This window comes from Hibiscus syriacus, unplaced genomic scaffold (assembly GCF_006381635.1).
Source record: "Hibiscus syriacus cultivar Baekdansim isolate YM2019G1 unplaced genomic scaffold, ASM638163v2 tig00110630_pilon, whole genome shotgun sequence".
Classification (NCBI taxonomy): Eukaryota; Viridiplantae; Streptophyta; class Magnoliopsida; order Malvales; family Malvaceae; genus Hibiscus; species Hibiscus syriacus.
In genome coordinates this window covers 139,286-157,662 of record NW_024062805.1, presented here as the reverse complement: position 1 = coordinate 157,662, position 18,377 = coordinate 139,286, and the positions used below count along the sequence as shown (strand labels likewise).

At 32.2% G+C, this 18,377-nt stretch overlaps 3 protein-coding genes across 3 annotated transcripts; 2 read left to right on the top strand and 1 right to left on the bottom strand.

Annotated features, from left to right (window-relative positions):
• Positions 1 to 2,109: 2,109 nt before the first annotated feature.
• Positions 2,110 to 3,035, top strand: LOC120136411. The gene is made up of 3 exons (XM_039152460.1): positions 2,110 to 2,279; positions 2,382 to 2,456; positions 2,711 to 3,035. Exons 1-3 carry the CDS (start codon positions 2,139 to 2,141, stop codon positions 2,870 to 2,872), a joined length of 378 nt encoding a protein of 125 aa, XP_039008391.1. The 5' UTR covers positions 2,110 to 2,138; the 3' UTR covers positions 2,873 to 3,035.
• Positions 3,036 to 5,686: 2,651 nt separating this feature from the next.
• On the top strand, positions 5,687 to 8,220 carry LOC120136449 (GDSL esterase/lipase At1g09390-like). The gene is made up of 5 exons (XM_039152484.1): positions 5,687 to 5,989; positions 7,083 to 7,268; positions 7,362 to 7,519; positions 7,608 to 7,878; positions 7,957 to 8,220. The coding sequence occupies exons 1-5, from the start codon at positions 5,722 to 5,724 to the stop codon at positions 8,190 to 8,192; spliced, it is 1,119 nt and encodes a 372-aa protein (XP_039008415.1). The 5' UTR covers positions 5,687 to 5,721; the 3' UTR covers positions 8,193 to 8,220.
• A 3,677-nt stretch (positions 8,221 to 11,897) lies between these two features.
• LOC120136450 (protein NIM1-INTERACTING 1-like) lies at positions 11,898 to 12,416 on the bottom strand. Its single transcript, XM_039152485.1, has one exon. It carries the CDS (start codon positions 12,353 to 12,355, stop codon positions 11,990 to 11,992), a length of 366 nt encoding a protein of 121 aa, XP_039008416.1. The 5' UTR covers positions 12,356 to 12,416; the 3' UTR covers positions 11,898 to 11,989.
• Between the last annotated feature and the right edge of the window lie 5,961 nt (positions 12,417 to 18,377).

The window sequence follows — 18,377 nt, the reverse complement described above, 5'->3', positions numbered from 1 at the left end:
TTTAGCTGTTTCAAGGAGTAAACGATCTGATGTTGACTAGTACATCAGTTTGGCCCTTGCCCCTCGTACTGGAGATTCAGACTTTGATATTTTGGAGTATTGGAAAAATCAACGTGTTTTATATCCTGTACTTTCTCGCATGGCGAGAGATATATTGGCTATTCCAATTACTTCAGTTGCATCTGAATCGTCATTTAGTATGGGGGTAGAATTTTGACCAAATTAAGAGCTTCACTCTTACCAAAAAATGTTGAGATTTTTGTTACAACCCGTAATTGGTTGTATGGTTTTGAGCCGGAGGATAAGGATGAAGACTACCTTACTGTGGTTAATGACTCTGCTATGTAAAGGTATGATATAATTGCTTTATATTTTATTTTAATCTCAATATTTCAAATTGTTTATTAATTATTTTAATTTTAATTTTTTATGTTGTTAACGTTAAGTGAAGCCATTGGAATTTACGATTCAGTCTTGTTTCTTCTGTTACAGGTAACTTTTACTTATTAATTACTTATTGTATTTATTATGTTTATCTTAAACAAATTTTAATTGATGCCTTTTTTTTTGTAGGATGCTTCTGTCCAAAGTAACACATTCTGATTTTGGTTGATATTAATTTTATTTTCATAAACAATGTTGAATGTTTTATTATGTAAGGGTTTGGTAAAGTCGGAAATGTTTGGCACTGTTGGCCATCGTATTCCCTTTGGATTTACTGCTGATTAAATGTTTGTTTAATGCAGAAAATCTGCCTTCTGTTGTTGTTGTTTCCTATTGTTGCATGTTGTTTCCTGCTGCCTGTTGCTTGATGCTGCTTGCTGCCTGTTGTTGCCTTGTATTTTATTTTGTTGGTCCGACTTAAATAGATTGTTGAAACTGTCATTTTTTTCGAAATAGCTACTCATGTTAAATTATGTTGGTAGCTTTAAAAGTTGCCCGCAATTTAACAATGTTGGCAGTTATTTCGATATAAAAGCTCGATGAAGAAATTTCTGGTAGAAAAGTTAGGCTTTTAGCCTTATAACATTTTTGTTATAAGACCTGAGAGCTTAAAATTTTTTTAATTTTTTTTTCATTTTATTGTATTGAACTTGAATTGACTCAAATGTTATTCAAATTTTATATTAAATGTTATTTAAATTATCATTATCAATTAAATTTATATTTTATATTATTTTTCATTTATGTTATAATTGTTAGATAATTTTTTTGTACAAAAATTAAACGATATATTTTATATTTATATTTTAGAGAATTAACCACGTTTAATACTAATATTCATTTATTATCAAATTAATTATTATTTTATTACCAAAATCATTCATATTATTAATGTAAACCATTAATAATATTACATAATAAATATTTTTATTATTAATATTACTTTTTCTTTATATAAATTAAACTATATAATTCATATAAATTAAACTATATTAATTTTCCTTTTCATTATTAATAATGTTTTATCTAATTTACATTTAAATAATTTTATTAATTTTATTAAATAATTTTATATAATAGGTTTATTTATTAATATAAGTATCATAATAACTATTTTATTATAACATTTAAAAAGTAATCATATTAATATTTTAATTACATCATAAGCTAAAAATTGATAATTTATAAGATTTCCATAGTAATATATAAGTCAGGTAAATATCAGATCAGATCATTAACAAGTCGGATCATTTACAGGTCATGTTAAAAACAGGTCAGGTTGAAAACATGTCAGGTTGAAAATAGGTCGGGAAATACCAGTTATTTACCAGGTCAATCTCGGGTTTGGGTTCATATCAGTCGGATGCAGTTCGGGTTCGGGTATCATATTTTCGGTTCAATTCGGGTTCAGGTCGTTCTCAGGTCGAGTTCGGATCCAGGTCGGGTTCGGATCCACAATTTCCAGGTCAAAATCGGGTTCATGTCAATACCAGTTTCGACTCGAGTCGATTTTGGATCGCCACAATACAGATCAAAAATAATTTTGACTCGAGTCGATTTCAGTCAGTTTTGCTGGTCAACTTTTTTACAGCCCTAGTCACCATAACACACTTATCACTTTGTTTTAATTGGAACAAAAAAATCACCATCGGCTGCTGCTGTGACTGGTGGAGGCGTGGAGCTGTGCGTAAACAATGGCCTCTGGTGAAGGGGAAGAATTCGTCTACAGGATAAGCACGGCTGAGGATTGGGAAGCATTGCGAAAGAATGGATCTACTTTTGGCGGAGATTTGGACAAATCCTCTGGTTTCATTCACTTCAGCTCGCTTCATCAGGTCTCTCTATATCTCACTCAAGTGCCCATTTTTATTCCTTTAATTATATCTCTAGATACATGTAATTGAATCATATTTGTGTTTGGTTATCAATTGTTGCAGGTAAAGCCTACTCTGCAGAATTTTTTCTCTAACGTCAAGCTGGATTTGTACCTTCTTCAAATTGATACTAAGAAGGTAAAACAACACTTGTACACGTTTCTGAAAACGAATACTTCAGATCTTACTGAAGTCTTTTGCTTGTTGATGTTAAAGATCAAATTGAAATGAAGATATAATTGATGGGTACTTGGATTGTTTTCAAATTGGGAGATTCAAAAACCCTAACTTGCAATTTTAGTTGTCAAGGAAGCAATAGTACTAAGATTCGTTCAATGGTTCATTTCTGGAAATCAACATGAACTACTGTTTAACATTTGCATCTGTTGCAGCTTGGAGGTGAATTGGTGTATGAACTTGTGGATGGTTCCAACAAATTCCCGCACTTCTACGGCCCATCGCGAAGCTTTGCTCCTCTTCCATTAGATGCCGTTACGAAAGCCGAGAAGCTGTCGGTGGTAGACGGCCATTTCAGCTGCAGTTTACTGAATTAGCAGTGATGGTTCCAACAGCTTCCCTCACTTCATCATCTTCTTGAACATGTGGAGAAAATATAGCATTTGAATGTAATAACCACACAATGTTCTGCCATTGTAACACTTCTAATATATGGCAATGGTGTGTGCACTTTGTTTAATGATGTGTTTTTATGGATTATAGCCGTTGCTCTCAGTTCTACTGCACTGTCTTCTTCTCAAGCAGGCTTTTACAAAGTAAGGTTACATTTCGAGCGCTTGGTTCATGGAATGTATGATTACCTTTGAAAATAAGATTATCAGAATGTTGCATTATTTGATATAGTATTGAGAATACTATATTATCTTGTTTTGTTTATTTGACATAAATATAAGATTACAGTGTTGTATTGTTATGAGAGACAGTAACGAATTCTTAACATTTACTGTAAAAATGGTTTCCAAACCCCCATGACTGGAACATAAGATTAAAAGGAAAAAAAACTTGGAACAAATCTATTATTGACAGAGAAACCAGTGAACATGTGAAGAAATGAATCAGTTCCTATTCTGCAGACAATGGTTAGTGAATCTTGAACTTTTTACTCAAGCTACCGGCTCTTTCGAAATCATCATTATTCTTGATAAACGATTTTGATCACGGACCATATAAAAGCAAAAACTTGGGAATCTTTTTCTGATTGTTTAGTTGCTTGTCTTCGTATTGCTTATGCATGTTTTACATCAGTTATTACCGACATTTTTTATTATTTCCACCAAACACTCCATTTGTTTCTGTCAATTCATCCATCAAGCTTCTGTCTGAACGACAAAAAAAGTTAGTGCCACAAACTCTTAGGGTGTGTTTGGTTCACGTAATGTAAGATTATCAGTGAGAATGTAAGATTACCAACGAATAGGATTACTGAGAATGTTGTATTTTGTGTTTGGTTGACTTAGCAAGAATGTAAGATTACCGTGTTTGGTTAAAGAAATAAAAGATTATTGGAATGTATATTTGACCAAATTATGCTTATTATATATTTGTATAATTTTACAAATTGAAAAATATTTATATATTTTCTTTAAAAATTTAAATTCATAATATTTATATATACTTTTTTACAAAATTAAAAATATAAAAAGGTTTAATGAAAGGGTAAAATTTTATTTTAACCTCTGAACTTTATATAAAATTTTAATTATAGATTTTTTTTGTAAATCTATAATAATTTAAGGATAAATTTGTAATTTAACCTTCGTAAAATTTTTATTATTCAATGACAGAAGATGATGTTTTTGAAAAAAAAAATTTAAGGGCATTTTAGTCCAAAACACCGGTAATCCAATAATACCTAAGGAAAGGGAGGTAATGACATTTCCTGTAATATACCCCAAAAAATTCACTATTGGTAATCTTGCATTATCGGGAATGGAATTTTCGGGCTAACCAAACGTGGGAATGTGGAATATATTCCCATGGGAATCTAATATTCCCCCATCCAAACACCCCCTTAAGGTGTGTTTGGTTAGGGGAATGTGAGATTCTCATGGAATGAAATCCACATTCCCTCATTTGGTTGGCAGGGAATATCATTCCCGGTAATCTTATATTATCAATAGTGATCTTTTTGGGGTATATTACCTGGAATGTCATTACCTCACTTTTCTTAGGTATTATTAGATTATTGGCGTTTTGGACTAAAATGCCCTTAAAAAAATTTCTTTCAAAAATATCCTTATTCTGTCATTGAATAATAAAAATTCTACGAAGATTAAATTACAAAATTATCCTTAAACTATTTTAGATTTACAAAAAAAGTATAATTAAAATTTTATATGAAGTTCAGGGGTTAAAATAAAATTTTACCCTTTCATTAAACCTTTTTATATTTTCAATTTTATTAAAAAAATTATATAAATTTTATGAATTTAATTTTTTTAAAGAAAATATATAAATATTTTCCAACTTGTTAAAAAATAAATATGTAATAAGGATAATTTGCTCAAATATACATTCCAATAATCATTTATTTGTTTAACCAAACACGGTAATTTTATATTCCTGCTAAACCAACCAAACACAAAATACAACATTCCCAGTAATCATATTCTCTGGTAATCTTTTATTCTCACTGGTAATCTTATATTCCGTGAATCAAACTCACCCTTAATGGTAATGACTAATCCCACTTGCTAGTTGTATAACATGCATCAGCAGCTGTATATGCTGGTACAATTGCTCGGGTTTATGGCCAGGAATTCGTTGCATTAAATTTCTTAGGCCCATCAATTTGGATAATACTACTTTTTTTTTTCTTTAAATGAATAGATTTCATCTTGTAGATATATAATGTCACACTTTTGATATACAAGGGATATTAATCCAATATTGAAAAGGAAAACGATTTTTTTTATTAATTTGAATGGTTATAAGGTATTATTTATTCAATTTTTTTTAATAATTTGACAATAAACGTTTAGACACTTATGTAGTTATCATACTCCAACTCAGCACTTCTAAAGATAATATTCATTCATTTAACTATTGGGATAGTTTGATTTATAAAAAAAATCAAAATTTAAAATTAGTGTCGTTACGCATCTTATCACACATATATTTTGGAAATAGAATAATAACCAATGATGATAGTCTTTGCCTCTTTGGTCTATGAGGATCCCATTTTCTGGGTTTTTTTTGGTACTTGTGTAATCTACGCTCGTATTTTGCCATATATTTTTCCTGAAACCATCTGTCAACGTCGCTTGCGAAAAGACATGATTTCGATTTCTTTTTTCACCTTTAATTATATATATATATGTATGTATGTAAACATCATTTATGTTTGTAGACTTGTAGTGAAAGAAAACCCAAGCAATCTAGAGATATGGGAGTCGTAAAGGAAGGGTGTTTTCCTCTCTTTCCCTTCTTCACACTTCATGTGATTCTTTCTCTATCTATTCCATTGCTTCCTCTCTCAGTCCATTCCAAGTGCGCCAAAAACCCCATCATCTTCAACTTCGGCGACTCTAACTCCGACACCGGTGGCTATGTAGATGGCTTGGGACTCGACTTTGTGCCTCCCAACGGCCGTACATATTTCCATCAGCCAGCCGGTCGTTTATCCGATGGACGATTGATGATTGATTTCCTCTGTAAGTTCATAGATATACATAGTTCATGCTTGTCCATTTTTTTGGTCAAAACCGAAGAGTAACAAGATAATGGTTCATTGGAGATGCATGGGAACTTGTGTAGAATATGGATGAACCATATGCTAATCTCATAATTTGCTGTTTTTTTTGCATATAGACATAAATGTTAGTTTATACTACTTCATACATGGGTCATATGTCAGACAAATACCTTTTGTTTTCATACTTATTGCTTCCACTGCATTTGCCCATCTTTCCGCCTCGAGCATTACCGGTAGGAAGGGCACACTGCCAGTCTGCCACCTCACATCTAGCGTATACCATATGTTGTTAAAGCATGGAGCCTTTCTTTTAGATGGGTATCTTTAGGGAGTCGTATTTTATCTCAATTGATTTGATTCAATTAAATTACTTTTTTATTTTAAAAATTTGGATTCGTGTCCAATTAAGATTTTTTTAATGGTAGGGTTAGTTTCGAGTTTATAGTGAAAATATTTTTACTTGACGCGAGATAATATTATAATTATCACTTATATATTTAGAGATAATTACAGTAATATTCATCTCTACATTATTTTTTCCAACTAGGTTCTTATTTTACTTGATAAAAAAGAAATATATATATCGTGTTAGATACAAGATTTGACCTAAAAAACCGGATCGAATTTCGAGTCATGTTAATCTTTCTAGACCCGAATAAAATCATGTGCTAATGGAAGAATTTGATTTTGAGATCAAATTTGAATGAAATAAAAACTGACTTCTCGACTTATAATCATCCCCAATATCTTCCCCATATTTTTCACCTCTAGAATTTAGGCTGATAAATCCGCATTTTGATTCAAGTGGATGGACTTGCTGTCTCCAATATAAGACTACAAAATATAATATGAATAAATAAAGTTGATACATCTACTTTATATATATACATGTACACACACGCACCATTATAAGCTTACAATTTGAAAGAAATGATTGTTAAAATTGGAAATCGAACCAAGACTTTGATGTTGTTGGCGATAATTCCACTAAAAATGGATAAATTTGGAAACGAAGCCCAGAAACTTTATGTTGTTTGTTGATTGCTTGGCAGGTGAAAGCTTGAACACTAGTTATCTGACTCCATATCTGAATTCTTTGGGGCCAAATTTCACCAACGGAGCCAACTTTGCAATTATTGGGTCCGCCACTCTGCCTAGATATGTCCCTTTCAGTTTGCACGTCCAAGTTTCTCAGTTCCTCCGATTCCGATCTCACTCCCCGGCACTCATGTCGAATGGTATGTTCCTACATGATCCAAGCAAAATAGCTACTTATTTACAGCAATGTATATTTGGCCATTAATGTTCAAGTTTTTTGATCCTGGAGTCAGGCTACAAAGATTTGGTTGGCGATGGTGACTTTGAAAATGCACTTTATACAATTGATATTGGACAGAATGACTTAGCTGCATCATTTGATTCCCTCAGCTATTCACAAGTCATTGATAGAATTCCTTCTTTCATCACCGAAATCAAATATGCTATTTGGGTGAGTCTTTCGCTATTCAGAGCCTCTACTTTGGCTAATCTGATGAATCGGATTATTTTTTATATATTTTCTCCAATCTTGATTACAGAGCATATATCAGAAAGGAGGGAAGAATTTCTGGGTACACAACACCGGACCACTCGGATGTTTGCCGCAAAAACTCGCTTCCTTTGCTCGAGATGGCAGTGAACTGGATGAGCATGGCTGCCTTGTGCCTCTCAACAATGCCGCAAAGGCATTTAATGCACAACTTGGTGATTTATGCAAACAACTTAATTCTCAACTGATTAATGCCACCATTGTCTATGTCGATATATATTCCATCAAGTATGATCTTATCGCCAATGCCTCGAATTACGGTATGGTCTCGCTTCTTACCACTTGTGTTTCGTGTAAATTTGTGGCGAACTTTATTTTTTATTTGTTTTGCCTTACAGGCTTTACGAGTCCATTAATGGCATGTTGTGGCTATGGGGGGCCTCCGTACAACTACAACGCCAATATCACTTGTGGCCGGACCGGTTACACCGTATGCCATGAAGGATCGAAGTTCATAAGCTGGGATGGAGTTCACTACACCGAAGCCGCCAATGCCATTTTCGCTTCCAATATTCTTTCTTCTAATTACTCCACTCCTTCAGTTAACTTCAACTTCTTCTGTAATAAAATTTGAGCTCTGCGTAAGTGGTATACTTTGCAAATTAATTCAAAGTTTCTGCTCCCATTTATAGTAAGACTATAAGCTTCCTTTTTGAACTGGTCCTTCATTTTTCCCCTTTTTTACACTTGAAATTTCTCCCTTCTTTGTAAACGTCATCAGCTCGGCAGGATGTGACACAATATGTCAATGATGTCGGTGGTTGGTAGAGACGTAGGTGACTCCTTTTGTGAAGGCCTGAGGCCCATAACTCAACGAGTTTGCGATATGTCCATATCGTTAAAATTGTTGCCATTGCCAAATGTAGAGGCTTAATTCAACAATCATCCCTCAAATTCCAACATAAAATATTACAAATATATCATGTATTTCATAATCTAATATATATATATATATATCTCAAAATTTGGGGTATCCCAAAAAACTATTTCAATATTCATACAAAATATATATCTTCGACATAAACTATAATAATCAAGGAAATCACAAAATAATTTTATCTCATAATTCTAGGAGATCACAAAATAATTTTATCTTATAATTCTAAAGTTTTATATTTATTTATAAAAAATAAACTTGAACACCAACTATATTTACTCTATAATTATGATTAAATAAATAAACTTAATAATCTAATAATTTTCAACCATTAAAAATTAAAATAAAATCTAAACTAATTATCCATTAAAAATAAATTAGCTGACCCTATTCCCATATGTAATGGGATAAGGGGAGGTATGATAGTAGGCTGCCCCCAATGCCAGGTTGAGAGCAACTTTTGTGGGAGACCTCCGGCAGTCAGAATTATGAATTGTCTACCGTGGGACTCGAATATACATAATTGTACATACATGAGTCGGGTGATGGAGGTGAGCGTTCAAATACCACACTATTTTAGATATGTGAATTTTGAAGTATTTAAATATATTATTTTAAACATGCATATATTGAGTGGTTGAAAATAATATCAATGCTCGACCCAGCTTGTGCTCATATAATTACGTGCTTTCGACATATATTTTGCATATTTGTTCTTTTTAAACAAAATTTATATATTTTTTCATATTTTTAATCCATATTTTTCAACAACAAAAATAGTCCAACATATACTCATATTGTCGTCATGTAGGTAGAATCCGTGTAAATAAGACGTGCTTTCAAAAATACTTATCACGTAACACATTTGTTATCTTACGTGATAGAAAAAGTTATTAATCTGAAAGATAATATGAAATGCGTCTCAAATTAAAAATTATTTTAAAATGGGACATATTTGAGTAATAAAGCCCATTTAAAACTTATTTCTTTGCGTTGAGCAAATGGAAAGAGAGAATGGAGTAGAAGTTCCACAGGTCTACCATTTTCACAAAGCAAAGGCGAAGCTCGGTTAAAGAGCATGGTCTTAGTTCCCTTAAATGATAAAAATGATTGACCCTTTTTCTCATATATATGGGGTAGGAGGAGGTAAGATAATAGACTACCCCCAACACCAAGTTGAGAGCAACTTCCGTAAGAGACCTCCGAATTATGAAATGCCCTCCGTGGGACTCGATCCCACGACCTCAAGGTTAAAAACCTTGTACTCTACCAATTGAACTGGATGGTCATTACCTTTAAATGATAAAAGTACAAGTTTAATCCATTTAAATTTTAAAAATAAGATAATAATAACATTGTATTTTGACTTTCAAGTAATAAAAGTTTAATTTAATAAAAAAACATAAAATTACAGGTTAAAGTAACAATAAACTTATATTTTAACATATAAAAAGTTTATAATATGGAGTAACTTTCTTCTGTCAATAATTTCACCTGTTCTTTGAGTACAAAATCGAATGCTATTCCCCCCCCCCCCCAATTGAAGTATCAGCTTTCCACCACCAAAAAGGTAATGCAAAGTCAATATGATGAGCAACTATGTCTTGCTGTGCTAATCAATTAATCTTCTTTCTTATAGCATGTAGCAGAGTAATGGTTTAATATGAAACGAAGTGATAGGTTATTTATTTGGTTATTATTTTACTTTTAAATTATTCTTTAATCATTGGTTTTTGTGATTGATTTATTTATTTTAATTTATTTTTTGTACAGAACAACAGATTCTGTAAATTACACTAAAAATGACCATCCAACTCAGTTGGTAGAGCACAAGGTTCTTAACCTTAAGATCGTGGGATCGAGTCTCACGGAGGGTATTTCATAATTCGGAGGTCTCTTACGGAAGCTGCTTTCAACTTGGTGTTGGGGGTAGCTTACTATCTTACCTCCTCCTACCCCATACATATGAGAAAAAGGGACAGCCATTTTATTTTTAGAATCAAGGCTGGATTAGTAGGCATGATTCCGGGCATGATGCATTTGACGAGGCGATGAGTCAGCACAGTCAACGCTTCTAGAAGGACGAATGGATTAGTCACACGTTTCTGCAATTTAAATTTAAGTTAAACTCATGTTTTTAGTATATTAGTTTAAATTATATTATATTATATTTTATCTTATTTTTATTTTTAGTAATTTAGTTTAAATGATTTAAGTATTTTCTATTTGTTTTAGGAATTATATTTTCCTTATTTTTAAGATTTTAAAGGCTATAAATATTCTCTCATGTAAACCTAGAAAACATTCAAAAATCATTCTTTTATTATTTCCTATGGTTTTATAAAAGTTTTTATTTTCTTTTTCAAAGTTATTCTTCTTTATTTTATTTTTATTTTCAAAGATGTTAACTATGATTGACATGCTTAGTTAATTTTTTCATAGCCAATGACTGAAGCGATGACTCAATCCCTATTGTGAGGTTGAAAAACACTCAAATAACTTCGAGTTATTTTCTGAAATTTCTAGAGGAATAAGATTGATAATCGACCTATATTTTTAAAATCAAAACGTTTTTTAATCAAAAAGTCGACATTGGTTCGGAAGTTGTTTTGATTTATAGTTAGGAGGAAGAATATGTTGATAGCAAGTTCAACTTCCTGTGAACATACTTAGCGACGATCCGATAAGGAAAATTGAGATCGGACGATTCTCATTGAGGCAACATAGTCTGAGTCAGGTTTTTTCATATCTATAAAACAGTTTGGCTCTAACGACGATAGTCGTAGTTAGTCTCCGTAAAGAAAGATATCCAAATATAAATTTTGGGTTATCAGTTCACAAGAGAAAAAAAAAGTTACAGGAGTTGAATCCTGTAGACTGTAACCGACGAATAACCGAAACAAAAATTTATTCCGATGATCAAATGAATTTAAAGCAAAAGCTGAAGACATAGGCTAATTTCACTCTAACTTTTTATTATCTAAGTCACTTAATTATTTAATTAATTAATATTTTTTATTTAATTCTTATATTTTATTTTAAAATAACTTTTAAACCCCTATTTAATCTCATCCAAAACTCTATCTTATCTCATTCCTTTTAAATAAAAAAGTTCACTGCATCAAAAAAAAAATCAGAGTCCTTGTAGACAGACTTGCTTCTATATTCTAATCTATCTTTATTTATTTATTTTTAAGAAGTCGAATTATTTTAACATTAAAACTACACCAGTCACGAAGCATATGCATGAAAATATCTGTGATTCTGTTCGCTTTGAGTTGTTCTCAAAGCTGAAGCAACAAGCAAAACAAAACCGTTTTCCGGTTAAGTAATTCCATCAGATCTGAAAGCTTTTCTCTACCATTGATTTCATTTCAAAGCAGCAACCATTCATTCACATAGCTTATCCAGGAGAATCGAGATTGAAACATTAATAATTAAGATCAACAATATAATACAAGATAAAACTCCATTCTTTTTTTTGCACAAGAAAATTAAACTGTTGCTGAAGAAAGGGTGAGATTCAGATCCAAACCATCGTCTTCTTCCTGTTTCTTATTGTATGGAGTTGGAAAGACTATGAGTGGCCTTCGAAACTCAATCTCCGCGGTAAAATCTTCCCATTCAAATCTCGGAACCCAACTCGGTTGCTCATCGTCACCCAAATTACTTGCTTTGTTTTTCTTCATATTCTTACTCATCTCCTCCTCGTCATCTCTCTGTCTCAGCTCCTGTTTTCGCTTATTACGCGCCTCCCGAAAGTTCCTTAACAGAGCAAAAAACTGCTCCATTTTCTCGTCTTCTTGCTCCTGACGATCATCTTCACCATTCGAAACATGATTACTCTCCTCCGTCGCCATGTCAAAAGGAAAAATAACTAGAAATCCAGATATTTTATATATTCAAAAAAAAAAAAGTAGCACGAGTTTTTCTGATGTTTCTTTGCTGCTGACAAGTTGGTTCAAATCTGTACTCCTATTTATACAACCCGGAGGGGGGGGCTAGAAAATTAAGAGGTCCGGGTCAGTTCTAGAAATACCGACCTGCCCCGACGGCGCCAAAGTCAAACTGCGTCATCTAGAGAGGGGTATAAAAGTAAAACGGGAATACGACGAGTGAAATCATGAGCCGCGTCTCTAAATGACGTGATTGGATGCCGATTGCATGTCCACGTCCGGGGTCGAAAGGATGATGACGTAATACTGATTGCGCAATACGAAATGAAAGAAATCATAGAAACGAAAGGCTGGCGTGGGTTTTCGAGTTGGCTTCCGAATATTCACAAATTAGGCAAGAGCTAATACGTCAGCCTGCAATGATTTTCATTATCTACAACGCTGTTCTCTGTTTTGGCATTTTTCTGCGCTGCACAGCTATGATATATTTGCGAGGAGACCGAATCAGAATAAACTATTGGGTTAAACGGTCTAATTTTGAAATTGATATAGATTCTAACTTAATTTTATAAGTTAAAAGAGATTTGAACCAATATACTAGGGTTCCAACTTAATTTAGTTAACTTTAAAATAAACCGATACCTTAAGACTCTTGTTAGTATAAAGGACGGAAAATATGAATTATAAAAGCTTTGTTAATTATATTTGCAGCAGCTCGGAAGTGCCAAAAATCTTGTTCCTTAAAATCAAGGGCGGAAGCTCTTCCTATTATTATAGTCGGTTCACGCATGTTAAGGAAATTTGGGATTTGATTTGATTTAAAGGGCAGAATGTTTTATGACACAAACTTATTTGGTTCCTAATACATATTCCAACATTTAGCTTGATAGCTTGGATGGCTTTACTGAACAAATTACCTATTAGAGACTGACTTCTTCGAATGAGAATTAGCACTGACTGTCTTTGTGTCAATTGTAGCAACTCAAATGAGACAAGGGACCATCTCTTTTCACAATGTTCTCTGGCAGTGGAACTCTACTATTCAATTTTAAACCTTAATGGGATGAAGACCACTTACTTATCATGGGAAGAAATGGTTTCAAAGGCAAGTTCAACATGGAAAGGGAGGCCTCTACTTACAATTATTTTGAAAATTTCTTGAACTGCTTTTATTTATTCTTTGTGGCAGAAAAAAATCAGAGAATATTTCAAGGACAGTATAGAACGATCGATTGGTTGCTTAAAGATGTTAAAGACGTTGTCGGAATCCGTCTTAGGGGAACTAATATCAATAGACTATATAATACTAACTTAATGTTTTGTAATGTTTGAGATATAGTCTAACCAATCATTTTGTAGGCTGTTTTTCTGATTCTTTCGTTGTAGATTGATGGATTGGTTGTAATTAAACCTTGATTTGAGTAATAAAATTAGAATTATCCAAAAAAAAAATTAAATGATTTATATTCACAATCATATTTTTACTTTGAAGCTTGCTCATTAGATTTGTAAAATTGTCTTCATCAAATTTTTCATGTCCTTTCTATCATGCATAATTCAAAAATAATTAAACGATAGAATTTGAAGATCAGAATTTTACTTTTTTTCATGAAAATATAAAAGTGCAAGATTAATCTTGAATGGACTAATGACATAAACAAAAAGAGTAAAATAATCAATTTTAATTTACAGAACCGTACATGATATTATTGTAAATAGAGTTTATGAAATAATTTCTTTAAAATAGATACAATGTTCTATTAATTATAATTAACGTACATAAAAGTACCGAGGAAATGCTTAGACAAGAAACGCCTGCGTGAAGGCTTGATGGTAATTTCTCACTTTCAAGCGTGGAACATCCAGTTCACCCAGTCACTTTATTTTGATGTACCAACAGTTTCTTCCCTCTACAGTGAAAGGGTAAGATCCAACTCTTCTTCTTTAACCTCCTCTTTCCGATCATTACGATCACTGCCCTCTTTGCTTTGCGAAGTACCGGCGAAGCTCATAGGAAGCACCTTCGGCTTATTATCAGCCTCATCCATGAAATCTTCACGTTGAAATGAGGGGTTCGACGCTACAGCTTGGTTCTCTTGATCTTCTTCAAGCTTTCGCTTCATGGTTTCGCCCTGATCATCTGCTGCAGCAGCGTTTCTTCGGATCTCTGCTGCTGCTGATGATGACGAGATGTTGTTTGCGATCAATCGATCACGAGCCTCACGAATGTTGTTGATGAGAGCGTAGAATTTCTCCATATTTTCATCTTCCTCGTTGTCGTCGTCTTCATGGGATATCTTTATCTTTTTGTTTGCAGTTTTGAACTTGAGGCGGAGCTCTTCATATTGAATTTTCTTATTTTGCAGGCGGCTATGGAAAAATGAAAAAAAAAAGGTGAGGGAGACAGGTCGTGCTTCGTCGTTGCTTCTAGCTAGAGTCTGAGAGTGAAGATGATGCCCTAAATTATTAGAATGGGTCAAGGTTTCCATCATTGGTTTTGTCGGGGTCGCGTGGCTTCACTCATTGCCCCCTTGGACGATTTTATCCTCCACTCGTTTCATTATGTTTGGTAGTCCTTGCCAAATTAAGACATAATAATATTAAGAGTAAATTTCACATTTAGTTCCTAAACTATCATTTTTTTTATTTGAGTACTTAAGCTTCTTCTTCTTTCAAAATCATACCTAAAATTTAGTTTAGGTTTTAATTTGATACCATACCAATAAAAATTAGAGGCAGTGATAGCGTGGAATTATTTTATCTTTTTCGATATTCCACGTGTCTTGTACTGTAAATTCTATGTCATCGATGTCTATAAGTTTTTAATGATAGAGTACTAAATTGAAACTTAAACTAAATGTTAAGTATAATTTAAAAAAAATTAAGTATTAAAATAGAATAAAAATATTATTTTAAATACTAAACATGTAATTTACCTTAATATTAATTTTTAAGTTGGTATTTAATTTCAATCATAATACCATCAAATCGCATTCTAAGATTAGAGTACAATGTTGTTCTTCAAATTTCAAAATCAAAGTATTCAAAATATTTAATGATATATATAATATATATTTTTAAATGTGTAATTCTTATAAAATAGATACTTTTTAATATTATTAATATTGCAGTAGAATTTAAACTTATGTAGTTATATAACTAACCCTAATGATCAAATATGATGTATGAAATAATTTAAAATTAAAATAAATTAAAAATTATTTAGGAAATTAAAAGAAAATTATAATTATAAGAGGATATAATTACTACCATAATAATTATATTTATTGGTAAAATGATGTAGCGCAAAAGAAGTTATTTCTGTCTTACATCGGTGAAATACAAACTTGTTGAAAGGTTTATATATCGACTTTTTATTTTTATTTATATTGAATAATGATGGATGAAGTCCACGATCATAAATTAAGAGTTTTATGCTTTATCAATTGAGCTAGATAGGTTACGATTGTATTAATTCTTTCTTAACAAAATTATTAAAATTTATTTTATTTCATATTTTATCTGGTAAAAGATAGTTTTTATTTGAATTTAAAATTTTAAAATTCATATAGATTATTGAGGAATTTTTGTATAGATTCATTTAAAAAAAATTAATTTCTAAAATATTCTAAATTTAAAATCATATTTCATTTTACATTATTTTAAGTTCAAATTGTTCAAAGCAAGATATAATTTTTTGAAATAAATAATTATAAATTCAATTCATTTTGAATTTTTATCAATTTAATTTTTTTAAATTACTTATTAAATAGACGGAGTTTAGATTGAACATGATAAGATTGTATTGAATTTTATAATGTGAAGAGAGATGGATGATGGTAGTAAGTAGGGATGAATATATGATTTTATGTTAAGACGACACATATAAAAATTTAAAAAAGTAAAATAATTTAAACCATCGGTGGGGGTGTGAAGAGTAAATTTGAAAGTGGGTGACAATCACACAATCGTCAGCGCAGAGCACAAACATGACGTGTGCATCATGACACCATGCATTTGATGGAATCCCTGATTAAGACTCGCTCTTCTGGTTATGTTGTAGTCTATGTTCCTTATGAGATGGTTGTCCATATATTTAGGTATGTTTCTTTGGTTGTAATTAATTTTTTGAAAATTGAATTATGGAAAATAAATTACTGAAAAATTGAATTATGGAAAATGAATTATATTTCTAGAAAATGTTTTTCAGAAAATATTTTCCGTAAAATGAATTACATTTTTCTGAAAATATCTGGAAAACGTTTTACAAATTTTTCAAAAGCTTTCATTTAGGTCTCCCAACTTTTACAACTTGCAATACAGTCCCCCAACATTTATTCCGTTTGCAATATGGTCCCCGACGTAAATGTTGGGGGATTGTATTGTATGTTTTAAAAGTTAGGGACCTAAATGAAAGCTTTAAAAAAGTTCAGTGACTATTACTATATTTTACCCTAAATTTATTCTAAAAAATATATAGTGTTTTTAAGTTAATTTGTTGACTTATTATATAAACCTAAAACATTTGTTTATATATTATAAAAATAAAAATTTTATATTAAGTGAAAATAAAATTTGATCATTATAGTTTAATTATGCATAAGAGTATTAATTTTTTTTAAAAAAAAACATGAGTCTCGTTAAAAACATCTATAAATCTTAAAAAGGAAAAAAGTATATAAACAATATATTATGTAATAAAATAATCATTTGATACATTAGAAGCAATTATTTCAGAAAAATCAAATTAAAGTACATGAAATTCCCTGAATTAAGTGCCCAAGATACTAACTAATAAGCTACATTATTACAAGACAGAGGTATAAACTAAATGCTATAACCCGCATTAGTAGCTGAAAGCTGTCGAGCATCGTGGAGATGAAAGCTTAATGTTGAAATATCAGCTTCAACACGATTAACTTTGTTATCAAGCATAGCGAAGTCAGTTTCGAAAACCACTTGTTGCCAAGAACAATCCCTCGCAAAGTGAAGGTCGGCAATAAAAGCATGTATCTTAGCAAGGCCCCTTCATCACAATTGAGAGGAGCTGATGCAAGACATCCTAGAACCCTACCAGAGGAATCACGAGCCACCACTCCTATCGCAGCCAAATGAGTATGGGGATCAAATGCTCCGTGTGAAGCATTGCAGTAAGCAAAGCTTGGAAAACAAACTGAATTCTGGAAATACTTTTCATTCATAAAAACGTGAATACATCACCTAGGCTTAAGCTTTTATAGCAGATTGATAACAAATATAACAACCTACAGCTTCTAAAATAGAGTCCTAACAACTTTGACACTTAAGCAAATTAGTTATACTCCAGCTTCTTTATGTATGCCATGCATCAATTGCTAAATCATGTGAACATCACCCTCAGCTACATCATGTATCTCAACATTCTCCCTGCTTCTTTTCCTTCCCTTCCTTAACAAGATACGACACACACATTTTTTCTCGAAACTGCTCAAATGCTGATCTAGTGAGTGGCTTGGTGAGCCCATCAGCTACTTGAAACGTAGCAGGAACATAACTAACCCGAAGATGACCAGCTGCAATCTTTTCTCGAACAAAATACACATCCAATTCAACATGTTTGGATCGAGCATGATATACGGGTTTATACTCAAGGCAACAACACTTGTGTTGTCACACCAAATCACAGTGCATCACTCAAGGATAGCCCAAGATCACGTAGTAAAGCAGCAAGCCAAGTAATCTCAGCAGCTGAATCAGCAACACTTCTGTATTCAGCTTCCATTGTTGATCGAGAGATAGTCTTCTGTTTCTTGGAGTTCCATGCAACTAAACAGCCCCCAAGAAAAAGTGCAATACCCAGACATGAACCTACGATCAGTGGCATCACCAGCCCAATCCGCATCAGAAAATGCTTTAAGACATAGTCTGGCATTACTGTCCAAAAAAATCAGTCCATAATCCAGTGTACCTGCTAAATAACGCATGATGCGTTTGACATCTACCAAGT

Coding starts and splice junctions, on each gene's coding strand:
- LOC120136411 (XM_039152460.1), top strand. CDS start 2,139: ATGGCCTCTGGTGAAGGGGAAGAATTCGTCTACAGGATAAGCACGGCT. Junction 2,280..2,381: donor ACTTCAGCTCGCTTCATCAG/GTCTCTCTATAT, acceptor CAATTGTTGCAG/GTAAAGCCTACTCTGCAGAA. Junction 2,457..2,710: donor TTCAAATTGATACTAAGAAG/GTAAAACAACAC, acceptor CATCTGTTGCAG/CTTGGAGGTGAATTGGTGTA.
- LOC120136449 (XM_039152484.1), top strand. CDS start 5,722: ATGGGAGTCGTAAAGGAAGGGTGTTTTCCTCTCTTTCCCTTCTTCACA. Junction 5,990..7,082: donor ATTGATGATTGATTTCCTCT/GTAAGTTCATAG, acceptor ATTGCTTGGCAG/GTGAAAGCTTGAACACTAGT. Junction 7,879..7,956: donor CGCCAATGCCTCGAATTACG/GTATGGTCTCGC, acceptor TTTGCCTTACAG/GCTTTACGAGTCCATTAATG.
- LOC120136450 (XM_039152485.1), bottom strand. CDS start 12,355: ATGGCGACGGAGGAGAGTAATCATGTTTCGAATGGTGAAGATGATCGT.